Source organism: Ursus maritimus, unplaced genomic scaffold, assembly GCF_017311325.1.
Source record: "Ursus maritimus isolate PB19 unplaced genomic scaffold, ASM1731132v1 scaffold_26, whole genome shotgun sequence".
Classification (NCBI taxonomy): domain Eukaryota; kingdom Metazoa; phylum Chordata; class Mammalia; order Carnivora; family Ursidae; genus Ursus; species Ursus maritimus.
In genome coordinates this window covers 17,386,380-17,401,544 of record NW_024425119.1, presented here as the reverse complement: position 1 = coordinate 17,401,544, position 15,165 = coordinate 17,386,380, and the positions used below count along the sequence as shown (strand labels likewise).

At 37.9% G+C, this 15,165-nt stretch overlaps 1 protein-coding gene across 1 annotated transcript in view; it reads left to right on the top strand.

Moving 5' to 3' along the window:
• Positions 1-14,783, top strand: part of PLCZ1 (phospholipase C zeta 1) — a 35,578-nt gene extending 20,795 nt beyond the window's left edge. Inside the window, exons 7-11 of the mRNA XM_008707064.2 lie at positions 1,700-1,816; positions 2,896-3,068; positions 10,063-10,195; positions 13,764-13,913; positions 14,698-14,783. Coding sequence (XP_008705286.2) covers positions 1,700-1,816; positions 2,896-3,068; positions 10,063-10,195; positions 13,764-13,913; positions 14,698-14,783 — 659 coding nt within the window. The remainder of the gene's footprint in view (positions 1-1,699; positions 1,817-2,895; positions 3,069-10,062; positions 10,196-13,763; positions 13,914-14,697) is intronic.
• Positions 14,784-15,165: the final 382 nt, after the last annotated feature.

The following is a 15,165-nucleotide window of genomic DNA, read 5'->3' as shown; positions in this document are numbered from 1 at the left end:
TTGTTTAGGGCTGGATAAGGGATCATGACAGATGGACACGCATGGTGTCTTTATACACAAGTAGCTTCAAAATAAACTTTCTCTCAAGGAGTGTATAACTTCTAAAATTGAGAGCTGCTGTTAATTATAATAATTAACTTCAGTAATTATAATTTTTTACTTGACAATGCTTCCTAAAGAATAATATGGGGAATGAGGGTGGCATCAATTCTATTCCAGTTTGACCAGCAAATGTAGTGGCCCATAGGCAGTAATCGTCTCTCCCAATACTGGTCACCATATTAGCAGGAGTCGTTGTGGGAACAGGATTCACTTAGTGAAAGAATAAAAGCCTTGGAGAAACATGAGATCTGTGTTCAAAAATTTGAAGGGTGTCCAATGGTAAAGGGTACAAATTAGTTTTGAATCTCAAGCGATTTAAATAGAACATATAGAAATAGAAACTTACAAAAATAGGTAAGTAGAAACATAAAAACATAGAGAAGTGGACTCTGTGTGTGTGTGTGTGTGTGTGTGTGTGTGTGTACTGTAAGTATAGACTTTATATGAGTAAGGAAAACATTTGAAATAATCAGAACTATAGTAGTCCTCTTATCCATGAAAGATACTTTCCAAGACCCCCAGTGGATGCCTGACACTGTGGAGTACTGAACCTTATATATACTATGTTTTTTATTATATATATAAATATATATATATGGATAAGGATGATAAAGTTGAATTTATGTTAGGCACAGAGATCGACAATAATAATAATGAAATAGAACAATTATAACAATATACTGTAATAAAAGTTATGTGAATGTGGTCTCTCTCAAAATATCTTATTGTACTGTACTCACCCTTCTTGTGATGACATGAAATGATAAAATGCCTACATTGAGATGAGATGAGATGAGATGAGATGAGATGAGATGAGATGAGATGAATGATACATGCGTTGTGATGCATTGTTACGGTACTAGCAAACTTCTGGTGACTTGTCAGAAGTAGGATAATCTGCTTCGGACCCTAGTTGACCGTAGGTAATGGAGACCATGGGAAGCAAAACCATGGATAAGGGGGGACTGCTGCACTGGGAGGTAGCAAGTTCTCTTTCAATGGAGAGATGCAAACAGAGACTGAAGGAATTTTGAGGAAAGACGCCGCGGTGGTTAGGGTTGGGAGCGCAACTGAATAACTTTAACATCCCTTTCAACCCCAAGAATCTGTTGGCTATTCAACTGGATTAATTTGGATGGCATTATATATCTTTATATGACTGACATGTGCTTCTGCCCTAATGGGAAAACCAAAGCAAAAAAAAAAAGACAAAACAGAGAAAGATACAACTTTTGTTTTAAAAGATGGATGCATTTTATTTGGGAATTTTATATACTCTAATGTCAAAGGGAGATTAATTTGGATGTGAAAAGCAAATATATTACTTAATCATTTTTTCCTCGAGTGATTAGTATACATAAAATTGTGTAATAAAGATTATTAACTTGTCAATAACAGTGAATTACACTGTCAAATAAAGGCTTGGATTTATTTTGATTTCCACGAATTGCAAATATTTTTGCTAAACAAATATTTTTGCTAAAACATACATATCAAAGTACTGAAACAATCGTAGAATTATATACTATATAGAAGCATAGCAGTTTATGTAATTTATTTGAAATCTTTCACAATGTTCTAATATATATTTTTTTAGCCCAGGAGTTTATTCTTCACACCAGGAAGTTCATTACCAGAATTTATCCCAAAGCAACAAGAGCAAACTCCTCTAATTTTAATCCTCAAGAATTTTGGAATATAGGTTGTCAAATGGGTATGTTATATAGAATATTGAGTTTCTGCAAAAATAAGATAAAAAAAGTTCATTTTGTGAGTTAATGAAAGATTTATGAAAAGAGTTTCCCAACTAGATTTTTTTGGCCCTGGGTGTTTTGGGGTCAGGCAATAATGATGGATCATTGGGTTCAAGAGCTGAAGTTATTCCTAAATGGGTGAGAGAGGGTAACTCTAAGTGAGGGTTAGGGGCATGGAGGTTAAATTCATGAGGAGTTGGCATAAGAAGTGTTGGAAGGGAAAAAAGACATCAAAATGGATGTAAGAGGACAGTGAATATCAAATCCTTCACTTGAAAGATATGCTAAGGGCCTCTTTGAATCAAGAGACCTCTACCTTTTATACTTTACACCGGCTTTTGCATTCACAGTATCGCAAAGTGAATGAGATTACGTAGCTCTGCTACTTGTCTTTACCAGTCTCTCCCTATTCCAATTGATTAACTCTTACAGCCCAGGCACTAACCAGTCGGAAGGTACCAGGTGTGAACCCCTCTGCTCCTGGATTGTGGCACGGCCCATAGTTTTGTGGAGGGAGGGAGAGAGTGGGGTTAGGATAGGTGGGTGAGGGGGTGTGGAGGGGTGTGGAGGATGGTACCGCATATAGTGGCTACTTACCAACCTCTATGGGGGGACTTCTATACTTTAACAGCAATTATTGCTCTGCTTGTGTCTCACTTTCTCTTCAAGTGATAGCAGTATCTCTTTGGACCTGATAATTTAAAATATACTCGGTGTCTTTTCTTCGGCACTAAGCGTACTGATTTTCTCTGTTCTCCTATTTCCTGGATGTCATCTGACCTGCGCGTTGCTACTCTGTAATCCGTACAGAACTCAAAGCCATAAAATAATTTAAAAATTAAAACTCACCTTCATACATTAATACACACATGGCAAGAAGACATGTTTAAAAATCAGGAATTATTTGGCTAATGATGCTGGCTCTTAAAATGTTTGGGCATATAAAATCCACGATTCAGTTTCAGTGAATCTTTGAACTGTGTTTCTTTAGCTGTACCCTCTCTTGCCTGCCAATATCAAAACACTCTTTTTCTCACAGTGGCCTTAAATTTCCAGACCCCTGGTCTGCCTATGGATCTTCAAAACGGGAAATTTTTGGATAATGGTGGTTCTGGATATATTTTGAAACCACAATTCCTAAGAGATATTGAAACACAGTTTAATCCAAATGAAACACCCAAAGACGTTGATCCAGTTACACTCACGATAAGGGTAAGATGAATAACTTTTTCTTTTTGGGGGGTTATTATATAAGCTAGAGAGTCTGCATTAATATTTTGAGTTCCACTGATTTCTTTTAATGTCCCTTAAATTTCCGTTCATCTTTTTCGATATTATAGGTGGGTGGTGTTTCAGGACCTCTTCATATCTGAAAAATCTCTCTGTTGACTTTTTGCATGAATGATTACCTGCTTGTGAATAGAAATATTGAGGCTGAAAGTTTCTCCTCTCCAAAGTCTATGTTATTCCATTGTCTCTAGGCATTTAATATTGTGATAAGGAAGTCTGAGTTCAGCCCACTAGTTACCCACGTGGATATGTGACTCTCTCCCTCCTTAACTTTATAGAATTTTACTAGCAAATTTTAGGAGCTCTTTGCTTTTTCATTAATCTCCGGAATTAGACTTTCACAGTTCCAGATCTTTGCCCCTTGTCTCTGAATATTCTTTGATTAGTATTTAGAAACCAAAAGTTATCCATATGCTTTTCTTGAGTATCTGCCTGCGTGTTTACTAATTCCTGTCGCCTCTATCACTGTCTCTTTTCTGCCTTTGGTTTTCCTTCGTATTGATTTTATTCTTTACTGATTCTAATGTAGATGTGCATTTTTCTCCTGCATTATCAGTTTCTCCCCTCCAATTTTTATTTACGTCATCCTGCTTCCTTTTTATTTCTGTCTGTGTTCTACCCAGCACACTTCCCCTCCCCCACCCCTGTCTTACTAGATCCTGTGTGATTTTATTGGATATTTAGTTGTCTAAAATTTATTGTTTCCAATAGTATACACTTTTTGAAAACTTTCTTATTCTTCTAAAACCTAAGGGCTATATTTATTTCCTTTTTTTTTTTTAATATCTCTGAATCTTCCGAAAAGCCCTTAGCTTTCCCTCTCTCCGCTTAGTTATAAGCAATTCTATTTTAGATTGTATCTGTACCTGTGGTTTGCAGCAAATTGGGTGGGTAGAGCTCTTTGGTTCCTCTCTTGGTTTAGCTCGTTGCTCCTAGAACCATAGGAACCATTTCAGATTCTGTTCTGGAATTTCGGTCCTTGTACTGCTGTCGCTGGTGAGGATTTTCGTGTCTGCTGTTCTGATTGAGGGGAGCGCCACTGGCCGTGCTGGCTGGTGAGAGCTTCCCTGCTCTGGTGCCCTGGCAGTCGGAGCGCAGGAGACGCTCCAACCCAGAGTGCATGCCCTTCATAAGCCTCCTCTCTCGGCTCCTTCCTTTACTGTCCTGATGTCACAGGACTGGGGGGACCACTTTCATCCACTTCCGGCCCTAGCCTTTTTGTCCTGGCTGAGAATAGAGGTTTAAGAGATGTTGCTGTTTTCCAGAGATTAATGTGGAAAGAGAGTAGAGCAAAGTTCAATGAGACAGAAATGATCCTGGCCACTAAAGGGAATAGTATCAGTGAAGTACGTAGCTGAATTTTTTCTTGTTTGTTAGGGATTTTGTGACTCTAATTTTTTTTTAAGGTTTTATTTATTTGAGAGAGATAGAGAGTGCAAGCAAGGGGGTGGGGAGAGGGACAAGCAGACTCCGTGCTGAGCACAGAGCCTGACGTGGGGCTCAATCCCACAAACATGAGACCGTGACCTGAGCCAAAATCAAGAGTGGGATGCTTAACTGATTGAGCCACACACACACCCCAGATTTTGTGACTCTAAGAGTAGGGGCCTATAGGGTAGAAAAGTAGGGCCATGTAGGTAGAAATTGTCTGTAGCACTGGATGCAGCCGTAAATCAATTAGTGGGCACTTGTTCTAGAATCCAGCAAAATATTGTCCATCAAGCTTACTTGGCAAAATATTATCATAACTTTGGCATTCTTTTTTTTTAAAAGATTTTATTTATTTATTTGAGAGAGAGAGAGGGAGAGAGAGCACAGAGGGAGAAGCAGACTTCCCAATGAGCAGAGAACCTGATGCGGGCCTTGATCCCAGGACCCTGGGATCACGACCTGAGCCGAAGGCAAACGCTTAACCGCCTGAGCCACCCAGGCACCCTCTTCCTGGTTATGATATAAACTAGAAAGTATACATTAATATTTTAAGTTCCATTGACTTCCTTTAGCACCTTTAAATGTCCGTTGCTCTCTTCAGCACTATAAGGTGGGTGGTATTTCACCATCTTCCCACATCTGAACCAGTGTCTCCCTGTTGCCTTCTTGCGTGAATGAAAAAATACAAAAAGCTGCATTGTTCTAAACACCAAGTCTAGGCGCTGTAGTTGCTGTTCTAGTGAGAAAAAGGGATGAATCAGCCACTTTGGAAGGTCCCCTCCTACTCCTCACAAATCTCCTTGCTGTGCGTTTGGGGCTTCCCTCTCCCTCTCTTTTCTGTTCTTCCCAACTGATTCTTTCTCTCTTGAATTCGTGGGCTCCTTTACTCTACCTGACTCTGAAGTATTTACATTGTTAAGGCTTTTTCTTTTTAAAAAATTTTTTTAATTTAAATTCAATCTAGTTAACATATAGCATATTATTAGTTTCAGGGGTAGAATTTAGCGATTCATCAGTTGCATAGAACACCCAGTGCTCATTACATCATGTGCCCTCCTTACTGCCGGTCCCCCAGTTCCCCCATACTCTCCACTCACCTCCCCTCCATCAACCCTCCATTTGAGTCTCTTATGGTTTGCCATCCTCTCTGTTTTTATCTTATTTTATTTTTCCTTCCTTCCCCTATGATCATCTGTTTTGCTTCTTAAATTCCACATGAACAAAATCATATAGTATTTGTCTTTCCTTGACTGACTTATTTTGCTTAACATAGTACAACCTAGTCCATACATGTTGTTGCAAATGGCAAGAGTTCATTCTTTTTGATGGCTGAGTAGTATTCCTGTGTGTGTGTGTGTGTGTGTGTGTGTGTGTGTGTGTGTGTCTGTGTGTGTGTCTGTGTGTGTGTGTGTATACACCACATTTTCTTTGTCCATTCATCTGTTGATGGACATCTGGGCTCTTTCCATACTTTGACTATTGTGGACATTGCTGCTGTAAACATTGGGGTGCAGGTGCCCCTTTGAATCACTGTTTTTGTATCCTTTGGATAAATACCTAGTAGTGCAGTTGCTGAGTCATAGGGTAACTCTGTTTTTAACTTTTTGAGGAACCTCCATAGTGTTTTCCAGAGAGGCTACACCAGCTTGCATTCCCACCAACAGTGTAAGAGGGTTCCCCCTTTCTTCACATCCTCGCCAACATCTCTTGTTTCCTGACTTGTTAATCTTAGCCATTCTGACCAGTGTGAAGTGATGTCTCATCGTGGTTTTGATTTGTATTTCCCTGATGCCCAGTGATGTGGAGCATTTTTTCATGTGTCTGTTAGGCTAAGTCTTTTTCTTAATCCTCATCACAAACTAAATACTCTCCTTGTGTCCTTTTATATACGTTCATGGTTTCAACCACCAGCAATACTCAAATCTTTAATCTGACTTTATTTCTGGAATGTAAAGACATATTTTATATATCCTACTAAACATCCTTACCTGTTTAATCCTTGTTCTGTCAAGCTTAACATATTAAAGGCTGAACATCCCTTCCTAGTCCAATCTTATTTTCTTTAAATGTCAATGAACTGCACCGAATTCATTGTGTTAATTAGCTCAGGCTAGAAAATTGGGAAGCATTCCTCTCTTCCACATCTGTCACTTCCCATGTCCCATCTCTAAATTTTATTGATTCAAAATGTCTTCCTTATCCAATCCCTTGGTCTGATGCCATTTGCCACCGTCCCCACCCCCCTGCCTTTTTAAGGAATTTGTTACCTGTCATCACATTTATTCCTTTGGCCTCCTAAGGGTTTTGCCTGTTTCAGTCCTCCTGATTCATCATCCACAAGTTGCTCAGAGACATCGTGCTCCAGGGCTAATCTCATCATGCCTACTTAATGTTTCTTTGGGCGTCCTGCTTGCTTTCTTAGTCAGGGCTTAGCCTAATTCTCTAGGCCCATCTCTCAGCACTTCTAGTCTTGCACCTTATTCTGTAACCATATGACACCTCCATGCATTACATATGCTTTTCCCTTTGACTGGATCATTCTTCCATCCTTCACCTGCCGGATGCATTTAGACTCAGTTTTCAAGACTTAAGGGTCACTTCTTTTGGCAAGTTTTTTTTTCCTACACTAAATTAGTTAGGCTTCTTTTTGTGGTTTTGTTTTTCCATAACACCTTGCAGACGCTTACCCTATGCCGCTGTATTATACAGGCCTACATCAGAGATATCGCTGGTTTGGTTCCAGGCCACCACAGTAAAGTGCACGTCAAAATAAAGCAAGTTAAATGAGCTTTTTGGTTTCCCGGAGCATGACAGATGTTTATACTATAGTCTATTAAATGTGCAATAGTATTAGGTCTAAAAAAAACAACGTGCATCCTTTAATAAAAAATACTTGGTCGCTAAGGAAGGCTGACCATCATCTGAGCTTTCAGCGAGGCACAGTCTTTTGGCTGGGGGAGGGTCTTGCCTGGACATGGGTAGCTGCTGACCAATCAGCGTGGTGGTTGCTCAAGGTCGGAGTGGCTGTGGCACTGTTTTGTCAACTACGTTGATGCGGTCTTCTAAATCCTTTGTTGTCATTTCAACAGTCATCACAGCATCCTCACCAGGAGTAGATTCCATCTCAAGAAACCACTTTCTTTGCTTATCCACCAGAAGCGACTCCCATCTGTTCAAGTTCTATCATGAGATTGGAGTAATTCAGTCCCATCTTCAGGCTCCACTTCTGATTGTAGTTCTCTTGCTGTTTCCACCCCATCTGCAGTCAGAACACACACATGTGTTAGTTTGCTGTCTTATGTGGGTATCGTTGGTGGCACCCCCAAAACAATTACAATAGTAACATCAAAGATCACTGATCACAGATCCCCATAAGAAATATAATAATAGTGAAAAGGTTTGAAATACTGTGAGAATTACCAAAATGCGATAGAGAAACATGAAGTGGGCATCTGCTGTCGGGAAAACGGTGCCCTGTGCTCGATGCGGAATAGCCACAGAACTTCAGTTTGTGAAAAATGCGATGTGTGCAAAATAGAGTAAAACAAAGCTCCATAACATGAGGTATGCCGTAATTGTTTACTTACTAGCGCTTGTCTTTCTTCCCGACCTGTCCGAGGCCCTGGAAGGATAAGGACTGTGTTTTGTTCATGTCTTATCCACAGTGCCTGACACAAAGTCTGTGCTCAATATGTGTAAGTTAATTGAATGATTTCATTTTCAAGTTAAGAGTAGTAAAGAGAACAGATGTGCTCTTTTATTGAGGAAGCAAAGATGGAAGATAACTAGCATGCACAGATGTTTACAGATGCCACCTGTTTGCTTCTGAACGGTCTCATATAGGGATGTAAGTAGCATGATATAAAACAGGCTGGATTAACGCTCTTCCCGGGAAACTGCTGCCATAGCCATGTGGGTCCTTCTCTCTTGCTTTGATCATCCTGGAGAGCTTTGATTACAACTTATACAAATTGTGGAAGGCATGCCTTGGGAATCAAGAGACCTAGTTTTGCCATTACTTTATGTCCTTGATGAAGACATTTCAAGATTTCTGGTTTGATCTCTGTCATCTGCAAATTGAGAGTTTTGGATTAGGTCAATCATTTTCAAACTTATAAAAATGATACAACCATTTTTAAGTTCAGAATCTTACGCATAAGGCCAATAGAGTTACTCTAGTTGACCATCAAGGGTTTTTTTTTTTTTTTTTGACATCTATCTCTGTGGTGGCCCCTGTAAGGGCTCTGTGAATCAGAGTGTAGAAAGTATTTGAATAATAGCCTCTAAATTCTCTTTCAGTTCTCACATTCAATTATTATTATTTTTTAGTCTTTTTTTTTTTTTTTTTTTTTGGACACCAAGTGCACCAAAGTTGAACCTTCTCCATATTGGTATGGAGGAGATATTCAGCTGGGAGGCTGTGGTATCAGGGTACTTATTGATTATGGCCAATGTTCTAACTACCCTGATGTCTAGTTATGCTGATTGATCAATACCCATTCCATAGTTGTTAAATATTTGCACAGTCACTCTGGTTTCCAGCTAATGTTATAATGTGTGGATATAGGAAAGGAAAAATTATACGTTGGCACTTTTTTCTGTTTCTTTTTCTTTGTTTTCTCTCCTTCTTTCCTTCTTTCTTTCTTTTTTTTCAATTATTTATTTTGTTCTTCTTTATTATAATCTTCAGAAATTGAAATTATGCCTTAATTTTTATACTAGTATATTTTACAAATTAGTACACTTGAAATAGTGGTTTTTTTTTTGGACTTTGTTCCGTAAAGTAAGACAAAATTTTGCTTCAAGTCAGTTAGTTTGACCAATACATGGTTAAATGAAACTATTGTTAATTATTGTAAGTGTTCTTCTGATACCCAGTCCCTAATATACGTACGAAATCATTGATTTTGTCAGACTCACATTACTTATGATAATATTGACAATAATAGATACTATGAAATTTTATCATGAGTTATGCAAACATATGAATTATACTATCAAAAAAATGTTGTCATAGGAAATTATGCAGTGTTTTTTCTTACATTTCAGAAGTAGTATTATTATTGTTTCTAATTTTTGGCTGTTTACATACAAAATGAATTTCAAGATAGTTCATGTTATCAGAGTAATTCAGCCTGAATTACAGTTATGATTATAACAATACTTTCAAGCAACGCCTTATAACAACCATAACGAAGACTTTAAAAATAAAAAAAAAATATGTTGAACTATAAAGTTCACACAATGTGAATTTTACTGTAATTATATTGGTAAAATTGAATAATGTAGACATATTTCTAGTATTCACCTGCTGACACTTGAGGATAAAAGTTAAAATTTAAAATTTGCATTATATTCCACTTTTAATTTTTTTGTGGGAACTGAGAGTCTATCATTTTTTTAGAACACATATTTTATTTTGAAATTATGGGATTATGCGGTTTGATATCCTGCTAAAGTTTTGCATTCAAATATTTTTGTGCAGCTCATCAGTGGTATCCAGTTACCTCCCAGTTACCATTCATCATCTAACAAAGCTGACACACTAGTGGTTCTAGAAATTTTTGGTGTTCCAAATGATCATGTGAAACAGCAGACTCGTGTAATTAAAAGAAATGGTGAGCTCCTAATATATTTTTACTGAACTTCTACTAGGCTTCTGGCTGGAAAACTTAAAATTTATCTGTTGATAGAATTTAGAGGCATCTTTATTATTCGTAAGGCAAGGGCTTTGCATTAGGTTCAAGATGAGCAAAGTGTTATATGCAGTAAAAACAATTTGATAATGATTCAATGTGCTGTTTTGATATATTTTCAGATTACAGATACAAAAATTTAACTGAGCTGAAAAATTACTATTTTTTTTCACTTTGACCTCCTTTTTATGTCTCTTCCCGTATTGCTGAATTAAAGGGACATTTTGATGGCTGCAAACCTACTTAGCTTCTAGCCTTTGTGTAAAATAAAGAACGTATGATTATTTGATATAGTATGTTACCCATTTTTATTTCACTGTTTGAATTATTTTAGATCAAAAGTCTGTGGCTTTTGGCTCTGGCTAAGGATGCCATAGAAACCTACTCATACAATATTTGGATTCATAATTCAGTCATTTTTGCCAGAAGGGAAATGTAGGAATGGAAGAAATGACTTGGGTAAGATTTTCAGTTCCAGCATCCCGTGATGTTTTATGTAATACACGACTGACAGCGTCACACCTTCGTTGAGGTTGAAATCATTAAGGACAGTAAAGTGTAGATTCCTGGGATTGACCTTTAGTCAGGGTCACCTTGGAGGAGACCTTGGAACTGATTCGAGTCTAGAATCTTCTTTGGGTGCATATTCTCAAAGTATAGCAGGCTTCATTTCAGAGTCTGGAAATATGTGCCGGGTTAAATGGCACCGACAGAAAAACAGGTCAGTTGTATTAGTCTTTTTTTTTCTTGGGTGATAATCTCCAATAATATCCACCATCTGCCCTTTGTGCTGACACCACGAGTAGTCCTCCAGAGTCCCCCTGGTGCAAAGAGTATGGAAAAAAGATGTGGGAAGTTCTGGCTACTTCATCCTAGGTCATCTATGGGGAGGGATATTGGTGATGACTCACTGCCTTATTTGTACGCCTTAGCGTTGAAGGCGTACTACAAGGGCGGTTTCAGGAAATGGTAACTGCTTACATCAGGAAGCTTATAGTATCCTATCTCTTGTTCTCTTCATCCCCTTACTTGAATCTTCATGACAAAATGCACAGAACATTTATTTATTCAGTGCACCCCTTATAATATGATTCCAGCTTCCGTTAGAATTTAGATTATATCCCTGGGTTTAATGGAAATATTCCTACAGAAATTAAATTTGGTTTATCTAATAATATTGAACCTGTTTTATTAGAAGCCTGGTGATAAGTATCAAAAAACTTAAAATCTCTGTTTATTAAATGTATTATTATGTATGCCCCCACAACCCTATTGTAGATCGTTTTCAGTTTGGTATGGGAGGTGAGATACAATAAGATTTAAGATAGAGTCATTAGTGTTTTAAGAAACTACGAGAATTGTAGTGGAACGAGCAAATTTGGAGATGGTTCTTGGAGAATGAATAGAATTTTTTAGAGATTGAGGATGAAGGCATTGAAGGCAAAAGGAATAATATGAGCCCTAAAACCTGGAGAAGACTAAACTCAAATATGCTAAGGAAAAATACAGAATTTAAGATGGGTGGAATACAGGGTACTTAAAGATTAGTGTGAGATAAAATGAGAAAGTTATGTTGGGGGTGGTCATGGAAAATCATGAGAGCCATGATAAGGTGTTAGGTACTGCTTTTCTGTAGAAAATGAACAAAATTAAAAGTCTTTAACAGGGATATAGCACTAACATAGTTGAGCTTCAGAGAGATTGTTTCTGCAGATTAGGTGGGAAGAAGTATATGGGAGAGAAATGAGAAATACAAAATCGAGTCAGGATATGGTTTCATAGCTAGAGGATGGGGAATTGAAGTCAAAGAAGGCCCATGGCATCAGAAAAAGAGTGGAGGACGTGTATGAGGAAGACTAGCAGGAATAAAAGTCTAGAGAGCTGGACAAGTGGGATTCTAAGATGGCTGAGCTACTAGAGTAATTGTAGTGTAATAAGAGAACTGAGAGTCTGGAAGGAAAAAGATCGCATTTGGATAAGGTGTGGAAGTAATTCTTCAGTTTTGGTCATGCCCGAGAAAATTATATTTATAACTACCAAATTTGGTATGCTGGTTTCCTTCCTTTCCTTCCTTCTTTCCTTCCTCCCTCCCTCCCTCCCTCCCTCCCTCCCTTCCTTCCTTCCTTCCTTCATTTCTTTCTTCCTTTCTTTCTTTCTTTCTTTCTTTCTTTCTTTCTTTCTTTCTTTCTTTCTTTCTTTCTTCCTTTCTTTCTTTCTTTCTTCCTTTCTTTCTTTCTTTCTTTCTTTCTTTCTTTCTTTCTTCCTTCCTTCCTTCTTTCTTTCTTCTTTCTTTCTTTCTTTCTTTCTTTCTTTCTTTCTTTCTTTCTTTCTTTCTTTCTTCTTTCAGCTGAAAGGGCTTTCTCATGTAATATATATCATCTATGCATGTGTGAGAGAATTTTGTGCAGACATTTTAAAGTGTCTATAAGGAATTGACTCTTAGACCTGCCCCTGCACTCCATGGAATTATTTCTTTTCTTAAGGCAAGGCAATACATTCGTTAAACCAACATGAGTCAATTGGTTTAATATTTTCATGGGCTTAGACTGCGTCCTGGATTACTATCTGGTAAATGTGTGCTTGTGACCATAGCTGCACCACAGAAAACAGAAAATATAATTAGCCACAAATTCTTTAATGCTTCCGGAAAGGTAACTCAAAGAACAAAACCTATTGACATAGCAAGCATAGCATTACCTTTGTACGTGAAAATAATGCGTATTATTTCTCTCTGAATCTAAGTAGACTGTATATTTGATCTGAATGTGAATTTATTGATTCCATTAAATTATATTTAAGTATTGGATGATTTGTGACACAATTTGGATTTCTTATTTGGCAAGAGATTTTTGTTTGGGATGATTATTTTGCTGGAGTTCTAAATGACTCATCAACTTGGGACTTTAAAATGAGCACTTATTCAAAAGAAGGATCAAAGGCTGGCTTTGGAGCACTTAGCTCTCAGGCCAACAACTGTCTATGGAGCTCTTCCCATCACGGGAGCCGGTATAGAAAAATGATGTTATTTAACTCCTTTGTTAGGACAATGCCTAGACACAGCAGTCTCATTGCCTAGAGGTGAAATGTTTCTGCTCTGAAATAGGACTCCATATGTTTGAATTCCTGTCCTGCCACTTAATGGCTATGTATCTGAAACCTTGAGGAAGTTACGTAACATCTTTCCGGCTCAGTTTTCTCATCTGTAAATGTAGATAGTAATAACCCTGATGGATTTGTTGTAAGGATGAAATGAGATTATCTACCTAAAGTTCATATCATATTGCCCAGCAATACTAAAAACCCCAAAACTATTGTTACTGTCATTATTATTTCTTTCTCATTGGATGCATGAAAAATTCAAGTGCTCTAAAACATAAGCTATTAATATTACTAAGTGTTGAAAAGAAAAATTTCAGAGAACAGATACTATGCATTACTCCCTAGAGATAGTGTCTATGATTCTTTGACGATATCTTCCTTTACATTTCAGCTTTTTGTCCAAGATGGAATGAAACATTCACATTCATTATTCAGGTGCCAGAATTGGCTCTGATGCGTTTTGTTGTTGAAAATCAAGGTTTAATAACCGGAAATGAATTTCTTGGCCAATATACTTTACCAGTTCTATGCATGAACAGAGGTAATATTCCTAAAAGTAAGATGATTATGCTAACAATTAGAACTTACATTTACCAAAGACCCACATTGATACACCAAATAGCTCTACCCATGACAGTTAGATGTAAAGGAAATTTTATGCACGGACACATATTCTCTCTCAGGGGTCTATTATAGAAGTGTGTTCTCATGTGGAAGGTGGCATTGTGGTTTGGGACTGCAAGGAAGAGAAATTAGACAAACTTGGCATGTATGAGCATTTCTTTACATGGACCATTGCTCCTTTGTTTCAATGAGGAGTAGTCATGACTACCACAAAGAAATAAAGCTTGGGCATCAAAGAGAAGGGAGAATCAGTGACTCATTTATCCAGCCCAAGAGGAGCCTGGGAGCCCAAGACCATCCTTCCTTGACTCTTTTCAGGGCCACTTTTATGTTGCAGTCCCCTTGCGGAGGTGACTGATACTATGCCCCCAATTACCGTGTCTCCATGTGTGTTTCTCTAGCACCATCTGAGCTGTACCTCGGAAACGGAGTCTCTGTGAAGCAGAAGGGAGGTGGCTAATTTAGCACACTGCACTTTGAGGGAGGAGAAGTGTGAGCTGTGTGCTCAGTGTTAGGCAGTAAGAAGTCAGAATAGAAACTTCAGATAGTTTTTCTTTTGTAGGAAATTAATATACAGGACGAATATAACTATGCAGTTATAGTTTTGACATATGCTTAGTAAAGATAGAGTCTTCATAGCACTATCGAGAACACTGCGGATTTATTTTTATTGTCCTAATTAGATATGATTCCTTTTGCAGGTTACCGACGTGTTCCTCTGTTTTCCAAACTGGGCGAGAGTCTGGAGCCTGCTGCCCTCTTTATTTATGTGTGGTACATCAGATAGCGACTAACAGTGCCTGACCTATCGTGAGCTGGACATCGTAATAAAACAGCCAAAAGGAATGCCTACACCTTTTTTCTTTTTTAAAAAGCATAAAGCAACATACTTACAAAAACAGAAATATTGAGCAAATCCCTCTTTAATACGCAACATAGAACAGTGGAAAAAAAGAAAGCAAAACAGTTCCGAGGGTCCCGACAATGTGGCGCTCTTGTACCCAGTGCTCCCGCCCCTCGGCTACGGACGCTGCTCTTGAAACTTGCTTGTATCATTTTAAATGAGTAGAACTTACACGCTCTTAAAATATGTCTGATTATATAAGATACGTTGGCAAATATTTATCGGTAAAAAGAACTGTGAAATCCAAGAGTGTTTTAACTTCTAG